This window comes from Agelaius tricolor, unplaced genomic scaffold, assembly GCF_023055355.1.
Source record: "Agelaius tricolor isolate 1412-34295 unplaced genomic scaffold, bAgeTri1.0.p SCAF_4, whole genome shotgun sequence".
Lineage (NCBI taxonomy): Eukaryota > Metazoa > Chordata > Aves > Passeriformes > Icteridae > Agelaius > Agelaius tricolor.
Genome location: NW_027269264.1, coordinates 49519062 through 49535423, shown reverse-complemented (window position 1 = coordinate 49535423; position 16362 = coordinate 49519062). Strand labels below are relative to the sequence as shown.

Here is a 16362-nt window from a genome sequence, read left to right as displayed (position 1 = left end):
AAAAGTGATTTGCATCTAATTAGTTTGGGGAAAGGATGCATGTTGGCTGCTCCTCTTGGAAAGCACATGGTGCAAAGCCCAGTCAGCTTTGCCAAGGGGTGTAAAGGGAGTAAGCCACAGGCAAAGCTTTGCCAATCCCCCTCTTTTCTTCTCTTACAGTAAAGCCAGACCCTCCGGAGAGTGTGGTGGCCAAACCTGTGCCCAATAACCCTCGAAGACTGGAGGTGTCATGGCAAAACCCCTCATCGTGGCCTGACCCTGAGTCCTTCCCACTGAAGTTCTTCCTGCGGTATCGGCCCCTCATCCTGGACCAGTGGCAACATGTGAGTGACGCTGCACTGCCTGGGATGCGAGGGAGAGGGGTGAGCTGCTCACTGGGAACAAGCTGCATTGCAAAAAAGTGCTCAGGGACAAAAAATATGTGTATTTACTGCTCAAGCAACCTGGAGCCTGTTCCTCTCCTTCTCTTTCTCATTGCTTTTCTCTTCCTCTCCACCTTTTTTGTGGCTCACACTCTGCCTACAAATGGCTCTGCAGCCTCTTCCTGCTCCGCATTTTCATCCATGGCCCCTATCTACTTTCCATGCATATGTTCTATATAAAACTTGCCAACGAGATGTAAAAGGCATTTAAAGTATAAATGTCACCACATTTAAATGTGCCTCTGCCACATTTAGATTTTGAACTGGAGATAAAATACCGCTCACCATAACTCAGAGCACAGTCACCGAGCAATTGCTGAGATGTTATCGTATTTCTTACTTTTATTTCTTGTTTCTTTAAAAAAAATAGTCAGTGAAATCCTTGGTAGCCTGGAGGACAGATTTCATTTGTTACTGCAGGAAGATAACAAATGGGATTTTCTTTTTTTTTTTTTTTTTTTTTTTTTTAAACCTCTGTGTGCTGCTTTTATACTCAAGTTGGGTAAGAAAGCATTCTGTGGCTGGAGAGGAGGTGCTGCTGCTCTGGCATAGCTCATCCAGCATCCCTTCTGTGCCCAAGCTGGGCCGGTTGAAAACCAGTAAGGTGCTTTGCTTGATAAAGGATTTTGCTAAAAGAACCAAAAGTGAAATAAGAGGCAGCACTGGGTCCCTGGGCACCTACATCAAGGAACCAAGTGGGATTTTCTTCCAGCCAGCACTTCCTTGGGAGAGGAATGTTGGAAGAGTGGATGGGAGGCTTTGCTGGTGGCTCTGCAAGGTGTCTCGATGACTTTTTCCTTTTGCTTGGGCTTTTTGATGAGGCAGCACCATAGGTTGTGTTTCAAATTGCAGTATTTGCTGATGGCTCTGAAAATAAGAGGGTTTTCCTGCTTGCTGATGGCTCTGAAAATAAGAGGGTTTTCCTGCTTGCCTCTTTGCCCTTTGCTTCTTTCCTAATAGTGGAAAAGCATCTGTGGAGCATCCAGAGGAGTTAGAAAGCATCAGTGGAGATTGGCTATTAGTTTTTTGTAGGTTTTTTTTCATCTGGGGAAGGAATGCCCATACTGTAGAATCTGTGTAAAAAGGGGAAAATTTAGTGGGAACGGCCAAACGCAACACTGTTTTTTTCACAAGGTGTGCAAGTGTTGTGGAAAAAGCTGATGGTTTTACCCTGCCACAGCCAAATATCCTGGTTTCCACCCAAAATGGTGGGGTAGCCACTGAACTACCTCCTACCTCAACACCCTTGGAGTGGCTGGTCCCTCCATCACTGGGTGTGGGGTACCATAATTGCAGAGTCAAGCCATGCCAGTCACCTCTGGCAGAGCCCTGAGGGGATGCTGTGGCCTCTCCATCAGTGCCCTCAGGCAGGCAGTGATAGTGGGAAATACATGGAGGTGTTGGTGACACTGGTGGCAGGGCCATCCTAGTTGGTAAAGGCAGTTTTTGGGCAGTAAAAATGTAACTTCTTCTACGTAAAAATACCCTGAGGTGCAGAGAGACCTCAAGGTACCAGCTCTCCTGGTGGGTACAAGGACGGCAGCATTTCGGGAAGGTGCAGCAGTCCTGGGTACAGCTTTTAATCAATATCCCCTTGCAAAAGACATGTTCCTCATCACTGACTGATGGAGAAGAGTGTTTGGGGAATAATTTGCTCAGTGAGCAAGTACAAGCATTCAGTGAGTGAGGTGCCAGCCTTGTTTTCCGACTCCCTACCCTGCTGGCTGGTTAATGAAAAATCTGATTTGTGGATGATTTGAGGAAAACTGCCACTATTCATCAGATGAATTATTTGCAAAGCCTAATTCAATCGTTTCCCAAACACCAGAGAAAGGCAGTGCTGCAGCAGCTGGAGCTGCCCTGACCCCAGACCCCACTGGTACATTCAACCTGCTTAGCCCAGCTGAGCACCCTGCAAATGCAGGTGTTTGTACCTAAAATTAACCCCATCAATGTCATCATGCTGCGAGCATGCCCAAGCCTCCCTGCACTCTTTGTTTGCCTTCTTATTATTTTGGAGTGTGTCCCTGCTCCCCCAAATCGAGACAGAAGAGGGAAGGACTCAGTTTGATAGCTCCAAGTCTAGCTCCTCTGTCCCTCCTGCCCTCCAGTGCTGGTGTTGGGTCTCAGCTCAAAGGGATGTGTGCCCTGAGAAAGGATGAGGTGGTCACACATGTGATGCTTGCATGGAGGTGTCTTAATTCTTGTGGAGGTGAAGGTCTCTTGCCATGAGCTGCTCCCCACCTTGGCTCTTGCTGTCCCTACTGGCAGCTGGCACAGAGAAGTCCTTGCTTTTTATGCCCAAACAACCTGCACACTGACAATGGGGCAGCTTGGAGCTCAGCAGGGAGAGCAGATGTCCCTGCCAGCAGTCAGGAGAAGTTGGGTAACCTCATGTTCTGGCACGTCCCTGTTGCCCAGGGTCCACAGGCTGAACCCTGTCCCTGCCTCCTCATGGCAACCCACCTCTGCTGTGGGTTTTAAGCATGTACTTGGCAGCACTGTGGGAAGGATGCTCCCACAAAGGAGCATCCAAGGCTGCCCAGAGACAGAGTATCCATGCAGGCCCTGCTCACACGTGGTGTTTCTTGGCAGAAGAAGCAGCTCCTCTTTCACCTCTCCACCTCCCATTATCTTTGCAGGGTCTGATTTATGCACAGCACCTCAGCAGGCAGGACCCAATGAGCACTAATAGGATCAGATGGATGTCGAGCTGTCGAATACCATAGGGCCTGATTCAATCAGCGTCTGCTTTCTTCCAGGCTCTTCCTTTCAGGATTTTAATAATGCCAGGGCTTGGCACCAGAAGATGAAGCCATCCGTGGCGGGAGCAGTGGATCTTATCGAGGCTGCCACAGTGTGAGCTGGCCAGAAATGCAGTTTCTCCTGCTCCAGAGAAAGTCCAGGGGTGCCTGGCCCAAGCACCCCACGCCATGAAGCAATCTCTGGGGCTAACCCAGCGGTGGGGAGAACACCCTTTTCCCCTGCCCAGCACTTTGCAAATTGGGTTTGAGCCCCAGTGTGCCATTTGCAGTCCCTTTCCCCTGCTCAGCAGCACCTTTCCACTTAGCGGCTCTCATGTTGCAGTTTGCTCTGGGAATTACGGTGATGTGCTCTGGGAATTACTATCATGGAGGCATGATGATGATGAGTTCTCACATGGGCATGCAGTGAAACATGTGCCAGATTGCACAGCAGCTCCCTTGAACCTGGGCACAAGCATTTCGTAGCTGCTGGGGATGCAGCCATGTCACATCATGCCACATCATGTGGCCAAAGAGCCCCCTCCACCCCATCAGCACTGAGCTCACTCTGAAACTCAAGCAACTTTAAAATCACACTCCTCCCTTTCTGGAAGAGGGGCTAGTGGTTTCTCTGCTGCCAGAAGAGAGATGGATATTTGTAGTCTAAACAGGTTTTTTATTCTCTCCTTTTGGCAAAATCTCCCCTTCTGTCTCCTAAATATAAAACATTAAATGTTTAGGGTATCCTTTATTTTTCTCCCGCTTTTAAGTTTGTAATTCAAGCCAGATTAGCGTGGTTTCCTCTTCTGTTTTATAGCCCCATCCTGGCCCCAAGCGAGCTCTCCTAATGCTCTCAGATGTTCCTCTAATGGCTTACCTAGGCTGGAACTGGATACCCTTTCCTAATGGATTGCTAATAGCCTGTTTCTGGTTTTACAGGCTCCTTCAGTTAACTCGCAGCAGCAGCAGCGATCGCGGCGCTCGCACATGCGATCTCCCTGCGAGCACATCTGCACGCTCACCCCTGAGCGCAGCCGGGTGGCCAGGCACCATCCCGAGCACCTCTGGGGAGCCATGGGCAGCCCTTGCGCCCAATTCGCTCCCTTCCCATGGCATTTTCTGGAGCTGCATCCCCCCTTCTCGCAGTTTTTGGAGGGAGATCACGTGCGCTGAGCGCTTGCCAGCTCGATGCACGTCCCAGGAATGTGGCAGGGCTCAAGAAGGTATTTCTTGTGCAGCGTCAGAGCTGGTGGCCAGACCGAGGGAGGATTTCCTACTGTGGGTTGCCAGCAATTTGCAGATGCCGTCCTGAAGCCTAATTGAACCCATTGGCCGCGCTGACAACATGAAATGTTAACGAACCATGAGGCGGGCTGCACCTCAGATCTTGAGATTTGCAGTAAAAGGTCATGAGATATTTAAAGCTAATAATGTGGTTGAGTTCTCTCTTCCTCTTCTGCTTTGGAAGCATTAAGGCCATGTTCGTGAGCATTTGCAAAGGCTGGAAGCGTCCTTCTCTGGAAGTGCAAGCAGAAGTGCTCCCACCATCACAGGGTTTTAGGAGCTGGGGCAAAAAACAACCAAAAACCCCACGCAGACCTCTGTGCCTGCTCTGATGCAGTAAAATGATGGGGTTTTGGGGACAGGATTGAAAAGTTTGTGGGCATTGCCAAATACTTAGTGTTGGGTTTGTTGGTGCAAGGATGGCATTGTCCCCTGGACTGACCTCCCTCGTCCATATTGGAAGTGGCTGCCAGGGTGGGCTCAGGCTTGTCTCCCAGGGCAAAGCGACATTTTCTCATCAGAGAGGTGAATCTTACATGCTGTCTCTGGAAGTTCCTGCCCTGGAGCAACCTGAAATAGCCTGAAAGTGTGAGCTAATGTATATATCCTATCCGTGATGGGCAAGGAGAGGGATTGAGCAAGCTGGGTAGGAAGGCAATTAGTGCCACTGCCTGCCACAGCAGTGTCCCTGCCAGCACGGTGGCAATGTCACTTTGCAGCAGGAGTGCCTCCTTGTGCCCATTTGCATCCCCCTGTGCTTCTGCTGCTTTGCCTGCACTCCCCCTCTTTGTAAGGCAGTCTTGGCAGGGAGGTCACCCTGAGCAAGCTGGGTTACAACTTCACACCTGGTAGCTTTTATTGCAGCATTTCTCTCCCTTCCCCTCCTGGCTGCAAACAAAGTCAGTGATTAAAAAAGAAGGGGGGGGGGGGGGGGGGGAATCCAAAGAATTAATAAGTGGGAGCAAAATATTTAGGCTGAAATAGTGTCACTCGCAGCTCAGCGTGGGGCAGGCAGGGCTGAAGCAGAGGTTTTCTCAAAGGAGGCCAGGGGTGGGAAATGCCCAGAAATTACTTTTTCTGGGACAGAGCAGGTTCAGGACCCTTGGCTGGCATTGCCTGGGAGCTCTCAGCCCCCTTGGAAGCTGCTGGTGACCTGAAAGTACTGAGCACCTGGCAGCTGTGAAGGTCCCACAGTGCAGCAGAGCACTCACATGTGCATGTCCTCACCTGCAAGCTCACATAGCTGCAAGCAGATAAGAAGGTGCTGGCAAGCCTAACTTTCCCTGCCCACATGCAGACCACACTGGGCAGGTGTCTGTGCTCTGCCATGCCCATGCACAAGCTGCTTTCAGCCATATCAGCATGGTGGAGGCATCTGCAGGCAGCATACACCAGTGCCAGCCAGGTTAGAGCTGTTGCTGAGTGCCCTCAGCAATCCTGATCCCATCTTCCCCAGAGCCACAAGCAAAAGTGACTTCTGACAGTTGTCACTTGGCAGGACGGGGCCAGCACATCTGGAGAAAGCTTCCTCTTAGCTTGTTTTCCTACAACAGCCCCCACTTTCAAAGATGGTCTTTATTTTGAGCCAGAAGGGATCCGTTCAGCTGCATCTGGTGTGGCACAGCCCAGGCTGCAGAGGAGCCCTGTGGTAGCTCATTCTCCAAAACCCTCCAAAACAGCAGGCCTGGGCTATGTGCAGCACCACAGCAGCCTTTCCAGGAGGGGCTGACCGCAGAGAGCGCAGCTCAGACCCTGATAAAGTGGCTCTTCCATTACATGGCTGGCAGAGAATAAGAAGTCATTCATTTTTCCCAACCTTCAATTATCCCAGAGTCTAGGTAGGAAGTTTTGTCTGGGGTTATACTGACTGATTCTTGCAGCTCTGCAGAAGGAGGAGGTATCTGGGGGTACCTTTGTTAGTGATCACTGTCATTCATATTTGCTCTCCAGGCACGTCTTTCAAAGGGAAAAAGCAAAACATTTCTTTTCCACGTGGTGACATCTTTTCTCAAGCTGCACTGTCCATTTGCAGTGACCTTCCTGAACTTCCCAGTGGCAGGGCAGTTTGTTTGGAGATTGCTCCTGCTTTTGCTTTATCTTGTTCCCCAGGACAGGTGGAATTCCTGCTGGGATCCTCCTGCACTTGCGGGGCCTGAAGGCACCTGAAACATCAGTTGTTTGTGTGGCTGAGTCCCTGCAAAGCTCATTGCAGCCCAGTGGCAGGATTTGGCCATTGCTGGAGGGAAATAGAGTGTCTGTGAAATAGAGCTCACTGTGTATCCCATCCCTATCCCAGTTCCAATTTCCCCCATCATCCAGTAAACTCAGCAGCATCCAGAGGAGGAGTTGCAAGGATGCCAGATGTTTGGCAGTTCCAGGTTGTGCTCTTGGAAGGGGTTTCTTCCCATTCTTCCCACTAGTGCTGTGGGTAGCAAAGGCTGTGTGACCAAACCAGCTTCACCTTACAATAGCCAGGGAGGGTGCTCCTTTTATTTTGGGGAAGGCAGACTCATCTAGGCTTGATACAGCACCTGGGACAGGTGTCACACACACAGAGACAGTGCCTCCCTGCCTTGGGACAGAGGGGTGCCAGTCCTTGTCCCCATACTGCCAGTGGAGCACTCCCTTCCCACTCTAGGAGCTGCACTGGACAGCAGGAGCTGTCAAAGAATGGAAAGCAGAGCCACTGCCACCACAGGGGAGCCAGCAAATGCATCTTCACGTGGGATGCAGAAAAGGAGGCATCTGATCCCCTCTTCTCCCCCTGCACCTCCTTTTAACACACACCAGCCCCCAGCCCACCTGTCAGGGCAGAGGAGGGTGGGGTTTTCTTCTCTGCCTCCCTTCCCCATCCCCTTCCAAAGGCCATCTGGGCTTCAGACCTGCCCATGCATCACCCTGTTCACCAGTAATTGCTACCTGGTCACCCTGCACCAGGAGCAGAGCCTGGGTGGAAACAAAGCACATTGCTCTTTTTTACTGCCAGGGCAGCCTGGCAGGGTGGGCTGGGGGCCTTGGGAGCAGGATGAGGGGAGCTCAGAGGGGATAATGGCTTCCCTCACTCCTGCTGTGCTGAGCACTGAGACAGGGACAGCAGTCTGCAGGCAGGGACTGGAAGGAGGGCAGGCATGGGTGATGGAGTGTGGACAGCATGGACAGGGGGAAAGCCAAGTGGCAGGCAGTTCTCCCTAAGAGTCTGTCTCCATCCCATCAATGTGGCGCTGGCCCTTGTGCTCATTCTGGCACTTGGGGCTGTGGGTGGGCACTCAGCAGAAATCTGTAATCTTTCCAGGAAGGAATGTGGGAATGTGGGGGTATGTGACCATGGCAGGGAATGGGACCCCAGCCCACGTTGTCCTCAGCAAGCTGTCATCTGAATTACTTGAGTTCAAGGTCTTTTTTTCATTTCTCTCTCCTCTCTTTTTCTCTCCTCTCTCTCTCTTTTATTTTTCTTTTTTTTTTTTTTTTTTTTTTTTTTTTTTTTTTTTTTGCAATGCTAATAGCTCTGCATTGCACTGGCTACTGATCCCTCATTAATCTGGGCAGCACTTCACAGCCAGTCAGAGTGACTTTTGGCAGGTGCACAAAGGCAGGCAGCGACACACAAACCCCCACCCCGGCCAAAAAAATTACCATGCACAGCCTTCCTCCAACTTTTGTCTCTGTGTGGCGAGGACATGGATTAAGGAATTTCTCCCTCTGCCTTTGATGCTGTGTGTCCACCCGTCCCCCACAGCCTCCTCGGTGTGTCTTCCCCCAGTTCTGTCTCTCCCTGTGCTTTCCCATTTATGGTGGCATTTCTGTGTTGGGTCATGAGCACCCACGCGGTGGCTTTCTCACCACCATGATAAAATGCTGGATGTATCCATGGCTGCCCGGCTCAGAAGTTCTGCATCCAGAGGTTGTTTGTGTGGGCAGAGATGGATGATACCATCCATGCTTTCTCTTTTTAACTGCTGTGCAAAGCAGAGCTTAGGGCAACATCCTCCCAGGTCCTACAAGGAAGGTCTGGGTCCTGGGGGGACCCTCCCCCTGCCCAGGCAAGGCACAGATTTAACCCCATTGTGCCTGTGACAGCCCACCTACAAACATTCAGCTGCTGGTTGGTTGTGGGTGGGAAGAGGCAGGAATTGCTCCCAAGGGAAAGCTGAGAGGGACTTTGGGATGGGGGAAAATGCTCCTGATGGGAAAGCAGCCTGGGCAGGCCATCAGGACCTTAGTAGGGCTGGCCTGCCTGCAGCCTGCTTGGTGCAGGTCCCAGGGAGGAGCCAGGGGTTCAGAGCATGCTGGAAGTCTTGGACAGAGTCATACACCAGCTGGATAATCCCAGCGTCTCTCAGAGCCCTGACCCCATTCTCCAATTCCAAGCCATACCCCAGCACAGAGCAAGTCAAGTCAGCAGGGTGTTGGCAGCTCACTCTGTGAGGTTTCATTTCATTTAATTATCATTAGGAATTAATTTAACTTGATTCCCTTGGCGTTGCCATCCACACTGGTGGGTGCCACCAAAGAGCTCCCTAGGTCTGGGTGGCACAGAAAGCCTCACTGTGCCACTACACTGCAGGGAGGTGCCCTGCCTAGCAGATCAGATGATTCACAACCTGGTGGGTCTCCTGCCTACCCACCCCGAGGTGCCTGGGCTCCCAGTGGCTGTGGGGGAGACCAGCCAGGCCTGCATCCAGATGTGCTCCAGATGTGGGGCTCAGGTCAGGTGGCAGGAGCAGCTGGGAGTGCAGAACCCAAGGGATCTGATGTCCTGGGCAGAAGGTTGGAAGTGGGAATAGGAAAGGAAAGGCCTTCACTTGGAGCAAGAAAGCAAAAAAACCCCTCCTCCTGTTAGGAATGCCCCAGAGTGACAGTAAAAGCCTGGAGGGGGCTGCAGCTTTCATGCCAAAGGGATTGCATCTGTGCTGAACTGTCACATGTGCTGCACAGAAGGCACTGGAAAAGGGCTGGTTCTTTCTCAGGGTGGGTTCCTGCTTTTAAGGTACCCCTGCAAGCTGTGGGGTGATGGCACTGCCCATCTGGCGTGCACACATCCCTTGTGTGTGTACAGCCACACTGCCAGGGCAGCCTCATCCCACAGGTGCATTGGCCCAGGTACCTCCTGGGCACCCCAGTGGTGCAGCCCTCCCATCCTCCCCTCCTCTCTTCCTGACCAAGCAAAAGTTTGGATCTTCCTCCTGTCATTGAGCTGTTGGTGCTCCCCAGGACAGTGTGATTCTGTGCCTGACCTTCTCCTGGCTGGCTGGGGACATGTGGAGAACCCCACACGTGTAGCACCATGGAGCTGCCCCCACCCATGATGTGATGCTTGCCCTGCTGGAGCCCCTGGCTGGGCACTGGTGCTCACAGCTGGGCTGTGTCAGTCCCAATCCACCCCTCATCCTGCAGCATCTTTATTAGGAATGTGTCTGGGCAGGGGATGCCCTGTGTGCCCCCCAAACCATGCACAGCAGCAGCATGGGAGGGTACTCGAGTGGGCAGCATGTTGGCCCTCAGTCTCAGAGGTGGGCTGGAGGGCAATATCCCACTCAGCCTCTCCAGATACTCCTGCCCTGGTCCCTTGGATGCTGAGCCCTCCCCCTCTGTCAGGCACGTGTGTTTGCTCACCGGGGTCAGTGCCATCAGGGCGCATTTCTGCTGAGCACCTGCATCCCTCTGTCCTGGAGCCAAGCTCCAAATGCATCAGAGATCCCTTGGAAGGTTAAATGGGGTTAAACCATTGCACTTTGCAGCACAAAGGACAGCAGGGTCTTCTACATCTCAGACAGCTCAGACAGCAGAGGCAGAGGGAATGGTTTCTAGGAAGAAACCATCTATCATGACTTGATGCTTGTCCAAGGGCCCAGCTGGAGAGATGCAAGCCAAAACGCCGGGATGCCAGCAGGCACGGGAGCAGGCTGGCCAGAGGTGCTGCTGGTGGGGGAGCCTCCTCCCGGCACTGGCAGCGGTGCCCTGAAAGCGCGCTGCACGTCCCAGCCACTGCCTGCAATACCCAACTCCCAGCTCCGCCCTGGCGTGTCCGAGGGAGCCCGCACGCACATCTGCTAGTTTCTGGTGACCTCTAGAGGAAGCTGCTCCACTCTGACGCCGTGAGTTTGGGAGTGGAACCAGGTCTTTAAACCCTTAGTGGAGCTGCAGCTGGAGCATCTCCCTCAACTTCCCTCCCTGTCCTGGGCTTGTGCCTCTGCCCACAACGCCTCAGTATTTCCAAAAGTGCTGCAAAAGCCTTGTTATGATCTTTTAGCCGAGCTAAATTGCCTTACACCTCCCGGGGACCCCTCTGACTCCCCTCCTCTCCCTGCTGCTGCCCTCAGGTCGAGCTGTCGGATGGGACATCGCACACCATCACGGACGCTTACGCTGGCAAGGAATACATCATCCAGGTGGCAGCCAAAGACAACGACATCGGCACGTGGAGTGACTGGAGCGTGGCTGTTCATGCCACCCCCTGGACAGAGGAGCCCAAGCATCTCACCACGGAGGCCCAGATCACAGGTAAGAGCCTTCTCCCAGTACAAACAGGCTTCATGCAGGAGGAACACAGGAACTCCGGGCCGAGGGATCTCCTCTTTGGCTCCGTGCAAGTCTTGCACACAGCCAAGGATAGCCCCAAAAACCTCGTGGAGCTGCAGCCCTTCACGCTGCGCTTTGCCCCCTCCTGTGGCCCTGTCAGTAGGTGCAACCATGGCCTGAAGGATGCTGACTCAGCTCATCAGGATCCAGCATCCTTCTCACCAGGATGCTTGGGGCAGGACAATGAGGCTGGCCACTGTATTAGTGTTGTTGTTGTTGTTGTTGTTGTTGTTGTTGTTGTGGTTGTGGCTGTTGTGGTTGTGGGTGGTTGTTGTTGTTCCCTGGAGTGCTGTCTCCCTCCAGCCTTCCCCCCCTTCTCCAGTCCTACCCCCTCCACACCCCTGACCCCTCACACTGGCTCAAAGGGATGCCAATTCAAAATAAAAGCCACCAAGTTAACACCAAGTCTGTTTCTAGGAAAGAGCTGGGACTGTGTCCAAATGGGTGTTATCAGCGCTCCATTTCCCAGAAAGGATGGAGCAGACCCTGCGCTGGTTTCCTTGGCTCCTGTGCAGAGAAACCCCCCCCAGCACCTGGTAGAGCACCTGGATATTCAGGCAGCAGCAGGGATTTGCAGCCCTGCCCACCATTCCGAGGTGGATAAGCCCCCACAAGGAGTGCAGGAGCACTTTGCAGCAGTGCTACTGTCAGCGTTTTGGTTTTGCTTCCATTCCCACGCACGTCGTGCTAAATGCAAATGCCCCTGTCAGTGTCACCTGCCCTGTGCAGGCACACCTGCGTCCCTCTCACACACATCCCTGTGTGCCTGGTGCAGACAGGCAGGGCTGATGTGGGACACCCCAACCCCAAAGCTGAGCCCCACTGTGACGCCTCTGTGGAGTCTGAAAGATGCTGAGACAAACTCTGTGGTCCCCAGCATCAGCCCAGACGGTCTGGCCTGGACATGCTGAGGCCATCTGGATGTAGCCAAAGCTGCCCCTGCCTGACTGCTCATCCAAGCACTCCCTGCAATCCTGCAGCCCTCTGCAGGCACAGACAATCCATCTGGTTCAGGACAAAGCAGGACAAACCTTGTGAGCCAGCCCAGCAGATGCAGCCTGCTGTGTGTAGCGTGTTCTGTGGGCGAGGGATGCTCTCAGCTGAGCACTAGAGGCTCACTGTGACTTCCTAGCTAAGATTCCCACAGACCTGGTGCATAGAGTGGCTCAGCTGGTCAGGATGGGGATGAGAAGGATGCCCAACTCTGCCTGATGGCAGAAACATCTCCAAGCAGTAGGTGCACCATCACAGCCAGGGAGGTCTCATGGATCACACCATCCCTTGAATCATCTCAGCCCTCTACCTCAGCCCTAGTGTGGTATAGCACTGAAAAGGGCAATTTGGAGCCGGGTCCGCTCCACGCCAGCAGCCGAGCAGGGCTGCTCCTATGGGATGAATCCCAGGGCATCCCAGCCCTCCTCACCACCCACTCTTCTTTTTTGCAGAGACAACAAGTGCTAGCACCTCCTCTTTCATGGCACCACCCACAACCAAGATCTGTGACAAGGGGGCCATGGTGGGCAGCGGGGCCATGGCAGTGTGTTGGACAGCTGGACTGGTCGTGGCTGCCTATAGTGTCCTCTTTATTTAGTGAGTATCTCCCAAGTCTGAGGCATAAGAGGCAGGAGGTGTGTGCTGGGATGGGGCAGGGATATGGGGACCCTCAGGGCTCTAATGTGGGTGGGAAGGGGATGCTCTGGCCAGACTGTGGGTGAAGGGCATTGGGAACAAGTCATTTGGGTTTTTCTTGCAGTTCTGTAAATGTACCAAGTCTGACTGCTTTTCCAGATGGATATTCGGCTGGAGGTCTCAAAAATGGCTTTTCAAGCAAAGCTGGCAAAGTGGTCGGTCTTTGATGTCTTGTTTTCAGCAGCCCTCTCCCATCCTCTCTGCTGACATTTTTAAGAGGCAAAGAAGCCACATGGAAATCTAAGGCCTTTGCTTAATGATGAAAGAAAAATTGTCTGCGATCAAAAAATTCAGATTGCATCTCAAAAATGTCCCTAATTTGGCTTAGGATGGAGCTGGCAGCCTGGAGAGCCACATAAAAGCCCCTCTCCTCTACAGACCAGGGCTGCTATCTCATGGGTATCACACCCAAATGTCCTTTCTCTGTCCCTATATTACCCAAGGACAGGGATGGATCCTGGAAGCACCCACATATGTCACTTTTAGGAGATAAAGGATAAGCCACCCCTCCTTTGGTGCCCAGAGATAAGATCCTTGTGGGCAGGGGGTTCTTTGCTCCCCTCTGACAGTGTCATCTCGTGTGTGACACCAGGAGGGGTGGTGGCATGCAGCCAGGGGAGGGTGGGCAGGGCCCAGCCCTGGGAGGAAGAGGTGGAAATTTGGGTACCTGAGTGAGTTTCTCCTGCGAAAAAAGGCCGGGCAAAAGGGGAAAAAGGAAATTCTGCTGGGTGTGTCCCACCGATGGCTGAGCAGAGCTGAGTTCGGAGCGACACCGTGACCCTCCTTCTCCCTGCTTGCAGATCTCCATCTGTCCATCCACCGCCGCCCAGCGCAGCCGCCTCCCCGCCGCCCACCGCCGCCCCCGCCCCGCCGCCCCGCTCCCGGGTTGAGTCTCTTCGCTCTTCGATTTTGCACACATTGAGGACGTACCACGCTTCTCGCCGCCACTTCGGAGGAGGACAGAACTGCCGCCGCCCCCCTGGAGAGCCGCAAAATCCCTCTCCCGGCCCGCAGCGAGGAGACAGACACACGTCCGTGCCCCTTTCCTCAGCCGAGGGGAGCGAGCCGAGGGTCCCGCTCATACAGCTAAACCCCCCCACGCCAAAGACGTGCCCGCCGCCCCCGCGGCCGCGCACCGAGAAAAGGGGATATGAAAACGGGGGGGTGGTGAGGGGAATGATGCTCCAAGCTGTTGTACCCCCTTATGGCAAAAGGGGTCCCCCAAGGACTGGACTCGCTCCCCTGAGCTCTCGACCACGTGGCGAAGCTGGAGGGGCGCACGGATCGGGGGCGGCGGGGGGGAGTCCCCTCCGAGGGGGTGGTGGAGGGGGGAGCTGGTGGCTTTGGTGCTTTCACAAGTGCGATGGGGAGCAGGGAGCTGGTGGGGTTTTAATGGGATTTAAAAAAAAAAAAAAAGGCAGTGAAACACCGATAAAAACCCCCCTGCCCCTTGCTGAGCACCTGGGAGAGCTGTCCCTCCACCTCCCCCTCCACAGCACCCTGCAGGAGCCTTCGCCACCCCCAACCCCGACCCAACATCACCCCCAAACTTTTAACCGTGTTGGATACAGGGAATCACCCCCATTGATGTCTTTGTCTCATACTCCAACAAAAGCAGAATAGCTCTGCTGTTGCCTTTAGAGCTGGAGCCCTGCAGACCTGTGCCCCGCTGTCCCCCGCTGTCCCTGGCTGTCCCCAGCTGTCCCCATGCCTGCTCTGCTCTCCTCTCCTCCCCATCCTGCCCGAAGTCCTGTTTTGTAAAGACACCTCCTCTTGGCCCTGCCTGGACCCAAGCGCAGTATTTAATACCATACGTCCTAGTATTCCCACTGTTGACATGCTGTATTTGAATTTTTTATAGATGTATATATATAAAAAAAAAGAAAAATAATCAAAAAAAAAGTAATAGAGGGGATAAAACTAAGCTCACAGAGACAACGCACACGCACACACGCACACAGACACACACACACACACCAGGAGAGACTGTCTTCATTAAATGTTCATTTCATGATGACTGGCGTCTCTGGGTGTCATTTCCCTTCCATCTGGGGAGGGGGGTTTTGGCTGCCTTCTTCCATGCCTGGTGCTGGCTGAGTTGGGGAAGACATGGGAACAGCATTGAGTGGACACACACACCCCCTGGAGCCTGCTCTGCTGTTTGAGACCATAGCACCATCCTCCCAGAGGGGTGGGAGACCCAAACCTGCCCTTCAGGACATGCTGAGAAGGTGCCCAGCCTGGAGACTCCTGGTGAGGGAAAGGAGATGGTTGTCACCACCCCATATGACACCTGTGCTGTGATGGGGAAGTGCCACATCTCCCCACTCGTGAGCCCTGGAGGGTCCCCTGTGTCCCCAAGCTCTGGCTGCACCCTGACATCTCTCGGGCAGGCAGGAGGATGGAGACCTGCCTGAGCCTCATAGTAGCCTGGAGGTGGCATGTGGTCACAACTAATGCACTTCCCATGTCTGATTAATAATTTCATGTTAGGAAAATGTCATTGGCCCAAATGCTCTGAATTAAATTTCTGTCAGGGCAGAGCTCACAGGGACCCAGTGTGGGGGCAATGGATGCAGCCAAGTACATTGCTGGAGTCTGTCCTTTCCCCATGTGCCTTTCTTGGGAGCACCCCCTGGAGCAGGGGTGCCATCAAGCAATGCCCAGGGGGAAAAGCTCCACTTTTTAGAAAATTACCTCTCTGGTGCCCCAACTAAGAGGTAGAAAATTGCCTCTCTGGTGCACCTCTCTGTGCCCCTCTCTGGTGCTTCACTTTTTAGAAAATTACCTCTCTGGTGCCCCAACTAAGTCTCTACAGCAGGGAGATGTGTGTGTGGCTGGCTGGCTGGCTGGATGGACACATGAATGGGGTGGATGGATGAGTGAGTAGGTGGAAGGAAGGAAGGAAAGAGAGAGGTGAAGGAGCCACAAAGCAAAGACTGAAGGCAGCACCAAGCTGGTCACTTGCTCTCACCAGGCACTTTCTGTGATTTGAACAATGTTGGAGCCCTATTTAGGGAAGAGCTCCGTCAGAGGCAGACCTGTCTCTGGCTTGGCCATGCTGGCGGCAGCGCTGACTTGGTTCACTGGTTAATGTTCCATTACCAGACAACATGCCTCCGTCATTTATTAATGTTTCATTAGTGTTAAAAACATCTGGTAATTAATTATGCACTAATTATGGATTCACAGTGCTAAAAGCTGGGGTAATCTACCATAGCAGATGGGTCTTTGGGGCAGGGGGAAGGGACAGCTCTTAGCAGAGATGAAAATGTCAGGCCCAGCCCTTGCTAGGGGGAATCATCCCAGACAGACAGATCACCTTCATCTCCTCCCAGGATTTCCATAGCTGGTCCAGAGGCATGCTGCCTCAGGTTATTAAGCAAAAGAAACCTGTCCCTCTCAAGCTGTTTCAGGGACCAAGGGAGTGGTGCTTCCACTGCTCAGGGCAGCTGTGTGAGAAGCCATCTGAGAGCAGTGGCTTTCATGCAGAGCCCCAGGCATCATCCAGCACCTGGAGTTGGTACTTGGCTTTCTGCCAGCTCTGGGATGCTGTTTGTCAGCCCTTCCGTGGTTCCTGGCCACGTTAAGCAGCAGTCTATAAAGCAAGGGGTGTCGTAAAAGCCCACTCATTAAGTGCCCCA

At 53.2% G+C, this 16362-nt stretch overlaps 1 protein-coding gene across 7 annotated transcripts in view; it reads left to right on the top strand.

Moving 5' to 3' along the window:
* Positions 1–14735, top strand: part of CNTFR (ciliary neurotrophic factor receptor) — a 201769-nt gene extending 187034 nt beyond the window's left edge. For all 7 annotated transcript variants that reach the window (XM_071425695.1, XM_071425693.1, XM_071425690.1 and 4 more), the window contains 4 exons: positions 160–323; positions 10771–10951; positions 12475–12619; positions 13519–14735. In XM_071425695.1, the coding sequence (XP_071281796.1) occupies positions 160–323; positions 10771–10951; positions 12475–12619; position 13519 (491 nt within the window). In that variant the 3' untranslated portion in view covers positions 13520–14735. The remainder of the gene's footprint in view (positions 1–159; positions 324–10770; positions 10952–12474; positions 12620–13518) is intronic.
* The last annotated feature ends 1627 nt before the right edge of the window (positions 14736–16362 follow it).